The 14187-nt window shown below is 39.9% G+C and overlaps 1 protein-coding gene across 1 annotated transcript in view; it reads right to left on the minus strand.

Moving 5' to 3' along the window:
- WDR7 (WD repeat domain 7) overlaps nt 1-14187 on the minus strand; it is a 451784-nt gene that overhangs the window by 128059 nt on the left and 309538 nt on the right. The window contains exon 22 of the mRNA XM_038743534.1: nt 10552-10738. Coding sequence (XP_038599462.1) covers nt 10552-10738 — 187 coding nt within the window. The remainder of the gene's footprint in view (nt 1-10551; nt 10739-14187) is intronic.

The raw sequence follows: 14187 nt of genomic DNA on the forward strand, positions 1-14187 counted from the left end.
TACAGGTGCTGTGGGGAAGGGAAGGAGGTAAGATGGAGGGGATGGAGAGGGGGACGAGGGGGAACTTCTGCCTAAGATAAACCCCCCAGGGTGCACTTGGTGGCAGGTGCAGAATTACGGAGTTTAACATGAGTCTCACCAGCTGCCCCCATGGGAACAACAGCCACCCACTATACACCACCAGAAGCTCAGTGGAAAGAGCCCGGGCTTGGGAGTCGGAGGGCATGAGTTCTAATCCCGACTCCGCCGCTTGTCAGCTGTGTGACCTTGGGCAAGTCACAACTTCTCTGTCTCAGTTACCTCCTCTGTAAAACGGGGATAATAATGATGGCATTTGATGGGATGAAGACTGGGAGCCCCACGTGGGACAACCTGATTACCTTGTATCTACCCCAGCGCTTAGAACAGTGCTTGGCACACCGTAAGTGCTTAACAAGTAACATTATTATAATTATTACGGTGCTCTGCACACAGTAAACACTCAATAAGGACCATAGACTGACTGATTGACTGATGGACCCCTCACCCTCCCTTGGAAATGGCTGATCTCTGACAATTTAGATCGGAGGCTTTCCGCCTTATAAGCTGACACCTCCCCACCCCGCCGCCTGGAACTGTTTCCCCTTCATACCTGTCAGACCACCACTTCAACTAAAATCACAGCTCCTCCAAGGTCACAAAAGCATAAGAGTAAGGAATTTACAGTAATGATAATAATAATAATAATAATAATAATAATAATAATAGCATTTATTAAGCGCTTACTATGTGCAAAGCACCGCTCTAAGCGCTGGGGAGGTTACAAGATGATCAGGTTGTCCCACGGGGTGCTCACAATCTTAATCCCCATTTTCCAGATGAGGTAACTGAGGCCCAGAGAAGTGAAGTGACTTGCCCAAAGTCACACAGCTGACAAGTGGCAGAGCCGGGATTTGAACCCATGACCTCTGACTCCAAAGCCCAAAGCTCTTTCCACTGATCCACGCTGCTTCCCCAAATTGCATACGTAAATTGCATTTAACAATCCTTTTTTCATTCACTCGTATTAATTGAGTTCTTGCTGTGTGCACAGCACTGTACTAATCACTTGGGAAGTACAATTCAACAACAGAGACAAATCCCTGCCCACGGCAGGCTCACAATCTTTTTGAAAGACCAGCCCAACCTAGGCCATACTTAAGACAAATTTTTAAGGTCACGATAACAGCAGACAAAAAGTTCTAGTTCTCTTATGGAAACCACTCTAAATATTTGGAAATATAAAGAAATTTCAAAATGAAATGATGGTTCCTCCCACGATTACTGTTACAGATTTATTTATTTATTTTAAAGCACAGAGTAGTGACTACACATTCTTGTAGTCCAGGCTCCCTCCAGGCTCGCATCTCCTCCTGCCTTCAGGACATCTCCATCTGGATGTCTGCCCGCCACCTAAAACTCAGCATGTCCAAGACTGAACTCCTTGTCTTCCCTCCCAAACCCTACCCTCTCCCTGCCTTTCCCATCTCTGTTGACGGCACTACCATCCTTCCCGTCTCACAGGCCCACAACCTTGGTGTCATCCTCGACTCCGCTCTCTTGTTCACCCCTCACATCCAAGCCGCCACCAAAACCTGCCGGTCTCAGCTCCGCAACATTGCCACGATCCGCCCTTTCCACTCTATCCAAACCGCTACCCTGCTCGTTCAAGCTCTCATCCTATCCGGTCTGGACTACTGTATCAGCCTCCTCTCCGATCTCCCATCCTCTTGTCTCTCCCCACTTCAATCCATACTTCACGCCGCTGCCCGGATTGTCTTTGTCCAGAAACGCTCTGGGCATGTTACTCCCCTCCTCAAAAATCTCCAGTAGCTACCAATCAATCTGCGCATCAGGCAGAAACTCCTCACCCTGGGCTTCAGGGCTGTCCATCACCTCGCCCCCTCCTACCTCACCTCCCTTCTCTCCTTCTACAGCCCAGCCCGCATCCTCTGCCGCTAATCTCCTCACCATGCCTTGTTCTCGACCCCCGGCCCACGTCATCCCCCTGGCCTGGAATGCCCTCCCTCTGCCCATCCGCCAAGCTAGCTCTCTTCCTGCCTTCAAGGCCCTACTGAGAGCTCACCTCCTCCAGGAGGCCTTCCCAGACTGAGCCCCCTCCTTCCTCTCCCCCTCGTCCCCCTCTCCATCCCCGTCTTGCCTCCTTTCCTTCCCCACAGCACCTGTATATATGTATATGATTGTACATATTTATTACTCTATTTATTTTACTTGTACATATCTATTTTATTTATTTTATTTTGTTAATATGTTTGGTTTTGTTCTCTGTCTCCCCCTTCTAGACTGTGAGCCCACTGTTGGGTGGGACCGTCTCTATATGTTGCCAACTTGTACTTCCCAAGCGCTTAGTACAGTGCTCTGCACACAGTAAGTGCTCAATAAATACGATTGATTGATTGATTGTCGCTGGAGACTGCTATAACTGAAAGTGATGCCATTTTGTCACATGTCTGCTCCATGAAAATATCAACATGAAATTTTAACTGAAAATTCTGGCAGCTTCTTTAATGGCTATCATAAAACTGCCTCCAAGGTTAAACAAGCTTTAAAATTATGGACTTTCCAAAGTACTTATTCTCCATTTCTTTTTTTTTTTATGCGATAGCTTTACAACTAATTGTTTAAATATCCCACTCCCCATTGACATGGTTTACCTTTTCATTTTATTTGGCATTTCTAAAGGACTGAATTTTTCAAATAGCCAAATACACCCTGAGCATAAGAAAATGGCATAAGGAATTAAAAACAATTACTTGCTTTCTAAACATGTTTAACCTAAATGGAAAAGCTCTATGGAATCTTTTTTGCACTTTGTGAACTGCAGATCCAAATGTTCTCCAAACAAAAAAGATTTACAAAAAAGGAAACCAACTAACTTCTCCATTGCTGCAGCAGCAGCAGGGACGGGGCCCTTTTGTTAGGAGCAACAAGAAAAAAAGTTCTATTGAAGTTGATCTCCAGGATGAAATTGAGCTCTTACTTATTAAGAAACCAAGGTTCAGGAAAATTTCTAAGCTCAAGGCCACTATGGATACCCTTAATATAAGAATCTCCTCTTCATTCATTATAATCTCCTTTCCTCAAATTCATTATTTTAACTTAAACTGCTTACTTGTTAAAGTGTAACTCCAATAATTTCCTACAGCCAATAGTCTTTCTCAACATTTGGTTTAAAATGAGACGACATTTAAAAACACATCAATAGCACTCCTAATGAAAAGAGCAAAACCCATTCCAAAAAATCAAAGCTTGGTTAACCTAAGAAAAGTATTATAGTAATTTTGATAAGAAGGACGGGGAAAAGAAGAGGAGAGGCGATTGGGGGCGGGGGGCATTGTAGCAAAGGGGAGAAAGGGAGGAGGGGGGGGGGAAAGTTTAAATAGGCTAGGGAGCGAGGCAGCAGGCCTGAACTAAGGGTATTTTTGCTGGCCTTAAGATGAATGGCGGGGCGAAAAAAAGGAAACATTGCTTGTGTTTTCCCTTTGTCAGTAAATGTGAAGTGAAATTTTAAAAAGCACACGCCTGACATGAAAGCTCCTTCATAAAGCATGCTTAACATCCCAGATAGAAGCAAGGCAGCTGTGCACTGTTATTGTGTACACGGTAAATCAGACACAAAAAGGGGCAGCTCAGCAGGGCATCAGGAGGGTAAGATGCACACTTAACCCCCTGCAATACTGTTGCTCCGTTTCTTTCCACCTTAGTTCCTCTGCAGTCAGTACTGTACTTGTCATGGATGTAACGGACCATTTTCAATCTAAATCTTGTTATGGATTAATAAGAAAACACTTTCTTGCTTATTATGCAATTTATCGTGACGGAAATTACATTGGGTTCCTCAAGGCTTCCTGCTGATACATTCATTTACCCATGTGCTCCGGCGAATAGAGAACCGTACTAATCTGGAGGACAAAAAAAGATGGAATAGCAAGACTAAAATTACCCCTGGAAAAATAATATTCACTTGCATTTGAGGACATTCTACATGTAAGTCCAATATAAATACATCTTTATATAATGCAACTTAAAACCTGATTAAAAGGATGAAAGATTGAAACGTAACCATTACGGTGTAAGGAAGCTCATTCCTAAATAATTCTCACATAAAATAAGCCAAGCTACTTAATTTTGGAACTTTAGATTGAGCCTGAAAATTACACTGGAATCTAATTTTCTACCAAGGCTATAACAGGAAAAGGCTTATGCTACCCAAGATTACCTACTTTTCTGTCACACAGAGAGGAAGCATCCGTACAGAGTTCATCACTGCCCAGATATTTTAAAGGTTAACACTGATGGGAGACAAGAAGACTCCCTGGAGCGGATCAGAGTGACATTAAGTATCAGCAACTGATGATAGTGCCAGCAAAATCATGCAGGGGAGTTTGATAGTTTGAAAACGTTTTGGGTTTTTGAGAGTTTGGAAATGAAAATGATGAAACATACCAACCACTTTTAATGCTTTAAATGAATTTCTATTTTCTATGGAGTTACCGCTAAAACTCAAATAACACAGCAAAATCTTCCCAATCAAATTTCAGCAAGAGTAAAAGCCTGGGAGCCAGAGGACCTGGGTTCTAATCCCAACTATGCCAGTTGCTTGCTGGGTGACTTTAGGCAAGTCACTTAACTTCTCTGAGCCTCAGTTTCTTCAGCTGTAAAATGGGGAATCAAGACTTGTTTTCCCTCCTAGACTGGAAGCCCCATGTGAGAGAGGGACTGTGCCTGACCTGATTAATTTGTATCTACCTCAGTGTTTATAACAGTGCTTGGCACATGAGTGCTTTAAATAGTATTATTATTATTTTAGGTTTAAATGTTACTTAGCCTAATAATCTGACACTTTATATGGATTTAAATCTGATACTGCAAAAATTAAGAAAAAAGGCATCAATGACAAAGCACAGTGAAATATACGTAAATAAATATTCCAAGAAAGTGTGAACCTGGACATTTATGGATTTGGCACAGTAAGCGCTCAATAAATATGACTGAATGAATGAATGAAATATTTTTTCTAAATCATACTACAGTTCTGTTCAAATTGAACAGTAGCCTCATAAATTTTATCTTTAGCATCTATCCATTTTAGGCAGTAAAAAGTTTAAGAGTAACAATAAAATATACACAAGAGTACATAACCTACATAATCTTGTATTAGCTGGACATATTCCCTTCCTCCCCCACTACTGTTCCGGGTCTATGCTACAAAAATATTTATTTGGTATTTTTTTGAGACCTTACATTTTCAAATGAAAGACTAGTAAAATTGAGACATTAAGGTTAGATAAGGAAAAACATCCTGATGGAATATTGGAATGGAATCCCCAAAGAGCTTCTGCAATTGCTTTGGGAAATTTATGTGAAACAATCTCTCAGGGATGAATTATGAACAGATGAGGGAATATGCAGGGGGATGAATTGGATGGCATTTTCAAGTTACATATCCTACCTCTGAATAGAAGAATTTAATTATTGAAGAAAGCAATATGGAATTCATCAAATTCACTTAAAGTGCAAATAATGAACAATGGAGATTAAATTTCAATTCACATTTGAAAACACACATATTAGGATTGAAAGACAAATAGAAATAATTCTATTTCTAAGACTTTAGTCAGTTGGTAAATCATTAACATAAATACTATTTAAAGCCAATTATATTTTAGGTAAAGTCATTTGTCCTGATTTTTCTTTGAAGTGTCAGTTGATTCCTTTATTACTTACTCATATTAATGCATATTGGCATATTGGGAACAGAATGCTGGGAAAATCATCTGAATTTTGAAGACATCAGCAAAATTGGCTCGGCAATTCTCTCCACACCTTTGACCCCAAATAGTGACTACTGGAGTTATTAGTTTATACAGAATGTCCCACTGAAAGGTGTGCAATACTGACATCTATCTGTGTTATCACTGTTGTCAAATAATATATTTAGTGGCTATTACGCATGCAGCTGTCCTGAATATCTGAAGATGATGCCACTGAGGATGATATTTACCTCTGGTACAAACTGGTTCAAAATGCTGATCCAGGAATTATCATCATCATCATCATCAATCGTATTTATTGAGCGCTTACTGTGTGCAGAGCATTGTACTAAGCGCTTGGGAAGTACAGATTGGCAACATATAGAGACAGTCCCTACCCAACAGTGGGATCACAGTCTAAAAGTGGGCTCACAGTCTAAAACTAGACTTATCTAGAATTATCTCCCCCAGCCTCAAAACTTCAACCAAATTGTCCCATAGTGTGAGAAGGTGCTTGTTGTTTGAGTGCCCGGAACTGTTTTGTTTTTGCCCCAGTGTCAAGATCTTATCAAATATTTTGTTGGCTAAGGCAATTCTATCGTGACTGTTCTGAATTGGTTGATCTGCTTCAGTTGCCACCCGACATTTACCTGTAACATCCCATTGTCTGAAGGTAATGTGGTACATTCATATATCATAAATTAAATGAAGGCAATAACTACAATAAATTCAGGCAGGGTTAAAACCAAAAACAGCTATCATGATGTTGGTTCTATGCAGGGAAATACATCAATAAGTCCTAATTTGGCTTATCATGTATGATACTTCCCTATTTCTCACCATGCTAGGGATATTTTTGTTTCACAAATGCCTTCACTAACATGGCCCAATTCTTACCTAAGCCATGTTAGGTGGAGTTGGTAAACATATGTAAGCTTTAACCTAGAACATATGAAACTATCTTAAAAAAACTCTTTTGTAATTACATTTTAGTTACTTCAGAGAATATGAAAATGCTAGATGACTATGTTAAACTGTTAACAGTTGAACTGTTATTTGCCACACATTCCAATAATGAAATAGAAAGAAGCTAAAGAAAGGTGGCTGTTAACAGTTGAACTGTTATTTGCCACACATTCAAATAATGAAATAGAAAGAAACTAAAGAAAGGCGGCCTGCCAAATATTTTGAGGGGAGATATTTATTTGGAAAAATCAGGCTTGCAGGCCAGAAAGTGCCAGCAAATCAACTAGGAAAGGAAAAGCAGCTGCAGAGGGGAAAGAGACCACAGGTCTCAGGGACACGGCCAGGAAGAGAAGGTGAAGTTGGCCGGAGAGTGGTCCAACAGAAAGGTAGCTGGGAAAAGCCAAGTTGGAGGGGATCAAGATCCAGGCGTTCAGCCATCAGGACAGTTTCAGTGGGAACCACGATAATGTTAAACTCTTCAGAACTGGAGAGTGGGACAGAGGGAGGAAGGCCCAAGAAGGTAATTTCAGCGACTGAAGTTCAAACAAAAATATGTTGACGGGCTGGGAAGCCTCAAGCTAGGAACAGGGCAAGGAAAGAGGGATGGGTGAAGGAGATGGGAGAAGGATTTACATTTACCTACAGGGCGAAGACACCACGCCAAGCTGGTTCTAGGACAGAGGTAAACTCACTGTATGTACCTCTATGGGAAAAACACAGCCATTCACGATTCAGAAACATTTCTGAGTATCAAAATGTATGTACCTCTATGGGAAAAACACAGCCATTCACGATTCAGCAACATTTCTGAGTATCAAAACTTGGCTATATCATGTATGCTTGCATGGAGACTGTGGAATTTATTACCTATCTTGGAAGGGACTGAAATGTTGCAATTAGCACGGTATAAAAGTCTTCCAGTTCCAGGTACCTTTTCCTCACATTTGTACACTTGATGAGTTTCTTTCATTTAAAAGGGTATAAAGACCAGATATGTATTTCTTGATTATTCTCTGTCCTATCCATTCCCTCCAACCTCTTCACTGCCTGCCTTTTGGCTATTTCTCCATTTATCAGCATTTTTCCAGAACCTGAGCAGTAAAAAGTTATGAAGACGAAACTAAATCAGTCAATTTTGCTACTTGTTAGTAGCTCTGGTGAAAGTTTTTTTTTTTTTTTTGGTCTGTTTGGTTTTATGGTATGGGCTTACTAGGTATCCAGCACCGTTCTAAGTGCTGGGTAGATACACGTTAATCAGGCTGGGTACAGTCTCTGTTCCACATGGGGCTGACACTCTAAATAGGAGAGACAACAAATATTGACTCCCCATTTGCAGTTGAGGAAACTGATATGCAAAGAAGTTTGACTTGCCCACAGTCACACAACAGGCAAGTGATGAAGACAGGATAAAAGCCCAAGTCCTTTGACACCCATGTCCATGTTTTATCCACTAGGTCTTGCTGCTTCAGTTGATTGTGTGAATGCATTTATTCACGCATCTCAGGTTCAACCTTAGCCCACAGACTTGTCTCCCACAGAATGATTCTTGACAACTTGGACAAGGAAATTCATAGGTTTGGTTGCAACTGCTTGTGGAGCTGGACCTAAATATCACAGCAATATAGCAATACGCCGGGAATAGTTGTGATTTTTGAAATTCATATGAAACACGGGATAAAACACTCAGAAATTTTGAAACGAAAAGCTGAACTACTGAGTTATTGATTTGGATCAGGAAGGTTTAAGAATGAACAGAAATATTTCAAATGTATCCCGTATGTTTTGTTGGCTTCAAAGCTTAAATTATGAAAAACTATGAAAACCAGAAAAAAGAAATGCTAGAAAATACAGTGAGGGTTTGAGCATGTGAGGTTAAAAATCATTTAACAATTTTGCAAATGATTCAGCAGCAATCAATCAATCAATCAGTATTATTTGAACCCGTACTTTGTGCAGAGCACAATGCTAAGCACTAAGGAGCATACAATGGAGTTAGTAGACATAATCACCCTCGAGGAGTTTACTAAAATATATTCCTAGAACAATAACTGCCAAACTATCAGTCATGGATACCACGCTGAAGTACTAGAATGCATCTGGCTAAAGATTTCATTTTGGGAGAAATGTCTTTATTTTGTGTAATGTCTAGATGGATAAGGATGAATTAGACACTTGTTTTGGTTCCATCTCAGACCTCTGTTGATTCTCAAATCTCTCATATCCTCTCTTTGCTCTCTCCTACTAAACCCTAATACATATATACAGTTCTTCTGCCTCTGGCTGTAAAAAAGCAGACAACTGCTTGCAATTCCAATCAGTGTGTTGTCCTGGCACAGCTCATTCTGATTAAGAGCTCTGACATTAAACTACGATACCTCTCCCTTGCATTGTCTTTCTTTTCATTGTTCAACAGTAGTACATGTGGCAGACTAAAATCAGTGCTATTCAGCCTTAGGAAGAAGTCCGCTGGCAGAAATGCCAACAGGGAAAACACGAGACTGTGGGCTAAAACTGGAGATCTAGAAATTACCTTTTTCTTTTCTCCAGCTGAGTAGAGCTTTTTAATCCACTGGCAAAAAGAATATTACATTCTCGTACCAATTACTGCTAAAAATGCAGAAATCAAACTATAAAATTGCAATTTAGGCATTTAAGCATTGTTGATAATTTGTGCATTAATGAAAAAAATCCATCAAAATGTAATCCTTCACATTTACTGTTCAAACATATGTGGTCGAACTTTGTATTAAAAGATTATGATGGTGCTAGTGTTCCAGTTGGTTTGATTGAGCAACCTTATGCATAAGTCCCTTAGAAGCCACCATCTCGAGGTACTTTATTGTTAAATATGAATTTTAACTTCAAATTATAATGTTGGCTTTCTATAGGATTATATACATTTTTATTGTTCTCCATTTCTGAAAGGTTATTCATCACTGAGAACTGTTCAAATTCCATGATGGATACCTAACCAGAAATGGAGATACAAGTCAAGTCATAGATCAAGCCAAACTGGAAGAATTCACTTGATTTAATAATGTTGGTATTTGCTAAGCATTTACTATGTGCAAAGCACTGTTCTAAGTGCTGGGGAGATACAAGGTGATCAGTTTGCCCCACATTATGAGAAGCAGCGTGGCTCAGTGGCAACAGCCTGGGCTTCGGAGTCAGAGGTCATGGGTTCAAATCCCACATCTGCCAATTGTCAGCTGTGTGACTTTGGGCAAGTCACTTAACTTTTCTGTGCCTCAGTTTTATCCTGTCTTCATCACTTGCCTGTTGTGTGACTGCGGGCCAGTCAAACTTCTTTGCATATCAGTTTCCTCAACTGCAAACGGGGAGTCAATATTTGTTGTCTCCGTAAAATGGGGTTGAAGACTGTAAGCCCCATGTGGGACAATCCGATCACCCTGTATCCTCCCCTGCGCTTAGAACAGTGCTTTGCACATAGTAAGCGCTTAACAAATGCCATTATTATTATTATTATTATGGGGCTTAAAGTCTTAATTCCCATTTTACAGATGAGGTAACAGGCACAGAGAAGTTGAGTGACTTGCCCAAAGTCACACAGCAGACAATTGGCGGAGGCTGGATTTGAACCCACGACCTCTGACTCCAAAGCCCATGCTCTCTCCATTGAGCCACGCTGCTTCTCATAATTTCCCTTTGTATTTTCTCTTCTCAATTAGAGAGTTAATACTTTGTAATTTTGTTTGTTCCGTGGAGTAACTTTGTAAGGAAATACACCGATGAAACAGAATACATGAAAATAAGAAGAAGAGCGGAGACGTACTTTGCAAGTTGTTTCTCAGCATCAGCACAGAGCTCTAGAAGTCCCATTAAGACAGCAGAAACATCCATATAAGGTTCCCATACGGTAAAGCCTCTTCCAATCAGATCAATAGCCGTTCTACGAATGGTGCTGTGTGGAGGAAGTTTGGGACTGGGTGGTTGCAGTAGAAGAAACGTCAATGCCTTACCTATGGTTTAAATAAAACAAAAAAAGGGAAGAAAAAAAGCAAACAGGTGAGTCATTTGTCTTTTTATGTCTATAATGGTCTAAAAAAAGCACATCAGACTGTAAGCTCATTGAAGGCAAGATTTACGCCTTTTACTACTTTTTAATGCTCCCAAATGCTTCATACATAGCTTTCCCCACAGTAGTTACCCCGTAAATATACTGTTATTTATAATAATAATAATAATAATAATGGCATTTATTAAGCGCTTACTATGTGCAAAGCACTGTTCTAAGCGCTGGGGAGTTTACAAGGTGATCAGGTTGTCCCACAGGGGGCCCACAGTCTTAATCCCCATTTTACAGGTGAGGGAACTGAGGCCCAGAGAAGTGAAGTGACTTGCCCAAAGTCACATGGCTGACAAGTGGCGGAGCCGGGATTTGAACCGAAGACCTCTGACTCCAAAGCCCGGGCTCTTTCCACGGAGCCACGCTGCTTCACCAACTATATATATAACTATATAACTATATATATATAACTATATCTATAACTATATATAATATAACTATATTATTAGTTTGATATATTACATCACAGATTAACTTTGATGAATTTTGGTCCTAAAGGGATACAAGAAACAAACCTGTAGAAGCTTTTAACTTATGGCTACATAAACCATAAGCCTAAGCATATTCCTTCTTGATTTTTTTAATTTAATGGTTTAGATTAAGCAGTAGTGGCATTTATTGAGTGGCCAGGAGATATAATCACTATACTAAGTATTCGGCAACGTACAACAGAGGCAAGAGACCCATGCCCTGTTCACAAGGAGTTTTAGACTGTGAGCCCACTGTTGGGTAGGGACTGTCTCTATGTGTTGCTAACTTGTACTTCCCAAGTGCTTAGTACAGTGCTCTGCACACAGTAAGCGCTCAATAAATACGATTGATTGATTGATTAACACTCTCATGGGGTAGAAAGATGCAAAAACATTTACAAATAGAGTGATGATAATTAAAAAAATGAATATACAACAGAATACATGCAATAACACAGGTACTGAACTTGGGTATAAGTAAATATGTAAGTGAGAAAGTTTGGCATAGTGAATAAAGCATGGGGGTCTGAGAGTCAGAAGGTCATGGGTTCTAATCCTGGCTCTGCCACTTGTCTACTGTGTGGCAGGTAACTTCACTTCTCTGGGCCTCAGTTACCTCATCTGTAAAATGGGGATTGAGAATGTGAAGCCCATGTACAACAGAGGCAAGAGACCCATGCCCTGTTCACAAGGAGTTTTAGACTGTGAGCCCACTGTTGGGTAGGGACCGTCTCTATATGTTGCCAACTTGTACTTCCCAAGCGCTTAATACAGTACTCTGCACACAGTAAGCGCTCAATAAATACGATTGAATGAATGAATGAATTTGCTTGTATCCACCCCAGTATTTAGTACAGTGTCTGACACACAGTAAGCACTTAGCAAAAACCAGAATTATTACTATTATTGTTACTAATCATTCAGATGATAAGATTCAGGGTATTAGGAATTAATTGGAGAAGGCTTGTTAGAGATGGTGGATTTTACTAGAGCGTTGAATATGGAAATTTCTGGCCTGCAGGATTGGGGTAGAGGAGTTATAGGCCAGGGGAGCAGCATGAGAAAGGTGACTGTAGACTGTAAGATCCTTTTGGATGGGGATTATGTCTACCAAATCTATTATGCCGTACTTTCTCAAACATTTAGTACAGTGCTCTGTACACAGTAAGCAGTCACCAAATACCGTTGTTTGATGAATTGGGAGAGTTGAGTGTGAAATTCAGTGAGCCAAATCGCTTGGAAGGAATGAAATGGTCAAGCTGGGGCATAGTGGGTGTGGACACCAGCGCTTAGAACAGTGCTTTACACATAGTAAGCACTTAACAAATGCCATCATTATTATTATTGTAGTAGTTCTCAGGGAGTACCTGCTAGATTCAATGCATGGTGCTAAGTACAAAAAGCAAGTGACAAATTGCTTGCCCACTATCAATCAGTTGACCCAACAATGGCATTTATGAAGCACTTACTATATACAGAATACTGTTCTAAAGAATTTGGGAGAGTACAATAGAATAGCCAGATGTGATCCCTGCTGTGAAGGAGCTCACAATCTAGCTACACAAGGAGTTTACATTCTAATGGGGAGAGAAACATAAGTACTTACAAACAAGCAATGTATTTGAATAATTAATTGAATAAACATCTATGTATGTTTACTTTATATATACACACAAAAAATATGTATATACCTATACATATGTATAATAGACAAATTGGTGAATAATAACATTCATTCATTAAATCGTACTTATTGAGTACTTGCACTATACTAAGTCTACAGGAAGCAGCATGGCCTAATAGAAAAAGCATTAGCCTGGGAATCAGAGGTCCTGTGTTCTAATCCTGGCTCTGCCACTTGTCCGTTGTGTGATCTTGGGAAAACTACTTAATTTCACTAATTTCAGCATTTGTTCCCAATATAATATGAGGATTCAATACCAGTTTTCCCTCCTAGACTGGGAGCCCTTTGTGGGACAGAGACTGTGTCTGATGTGATTAATCTGTATCTATCCCAGTGCTTAGATCAGTGTTTGACACATAATAAGGGCTTAACAAACACCACGAACATCATCATTATCATCCATTTATCTGAAATATTTATTGATGTCCTTGAATGTAACAGAATATGATTTACTGACTCGGTAACTTCCAATAGGTCTTTCCATTTTTGAAGTGTGGGCTCAAGAAATATTTTAAATTTACCAAATATACTACTTTGTTTTGGGTGTTCTGGATGTTTTCTTCAGTGTGGACAAAATTAAAGGGGTGGTATGGATTGAGCCAGATGTACAACTGTAGAGAGGAATATACAATTAACTTTATAGTACCAGAGTCTTACATGTAAAAGTTGACTCCTATTTATTTCCCAGAGATGGTGAGAAAAGCTAATAAAAATAGTCGTCCAATGTCCAAATACTAATATAAAGTGGTCAGTGACATCAGCGTGGGTAATAGAAATTAGCTCAAAGGAGAAATGGAAGTCTAGACTGGAACAAGATAGGAATAGGACCAGAGAACGTATACCCTGTTGGACTGTTTTTTATTACTATCTCCATTTTCCACAGATCTCCCTCTTTGCATTAGAATTCCCTTTTTGTTCAGGCCAACCTAGGACAAAAAACTGGAGAAGTGAAGTACAAAAAATGGCTCAAGATTATTTTGTTGGGCACCTGATTAATAAATGATTCCGCAGCTATAGTTAGGGTCTTCTCTTAAGTTTTTATATTTTCAAGAATGCTTATGCTGTGTTCAGTAAATCCTCCTCCATGATAAAGGGATTCTGAAGTATTTCACTAAATGCAACTTTAGGAATGGGTACTACCTTACATGCACTCATATTTTCATTCCATTATTTTTAATACCCATTGCC

The sequence above is a fragment of the Tachyglossus aculeatus genome, chromosome 3 (genome assembly GCF_015852505.1).
Source record: "Tachyglossus aculeatus isolate mTacAcu1 chromosome 3, mTacAcu1.pri, whole genome shotgun sequence".
Classification (NCBI taxonomy): Eukaryota; Metazoa; Chordata; class Mammalia; order Monotremata; family Tachyglossidae; genus Tachyglossus; species Tachyglossus aculeatus.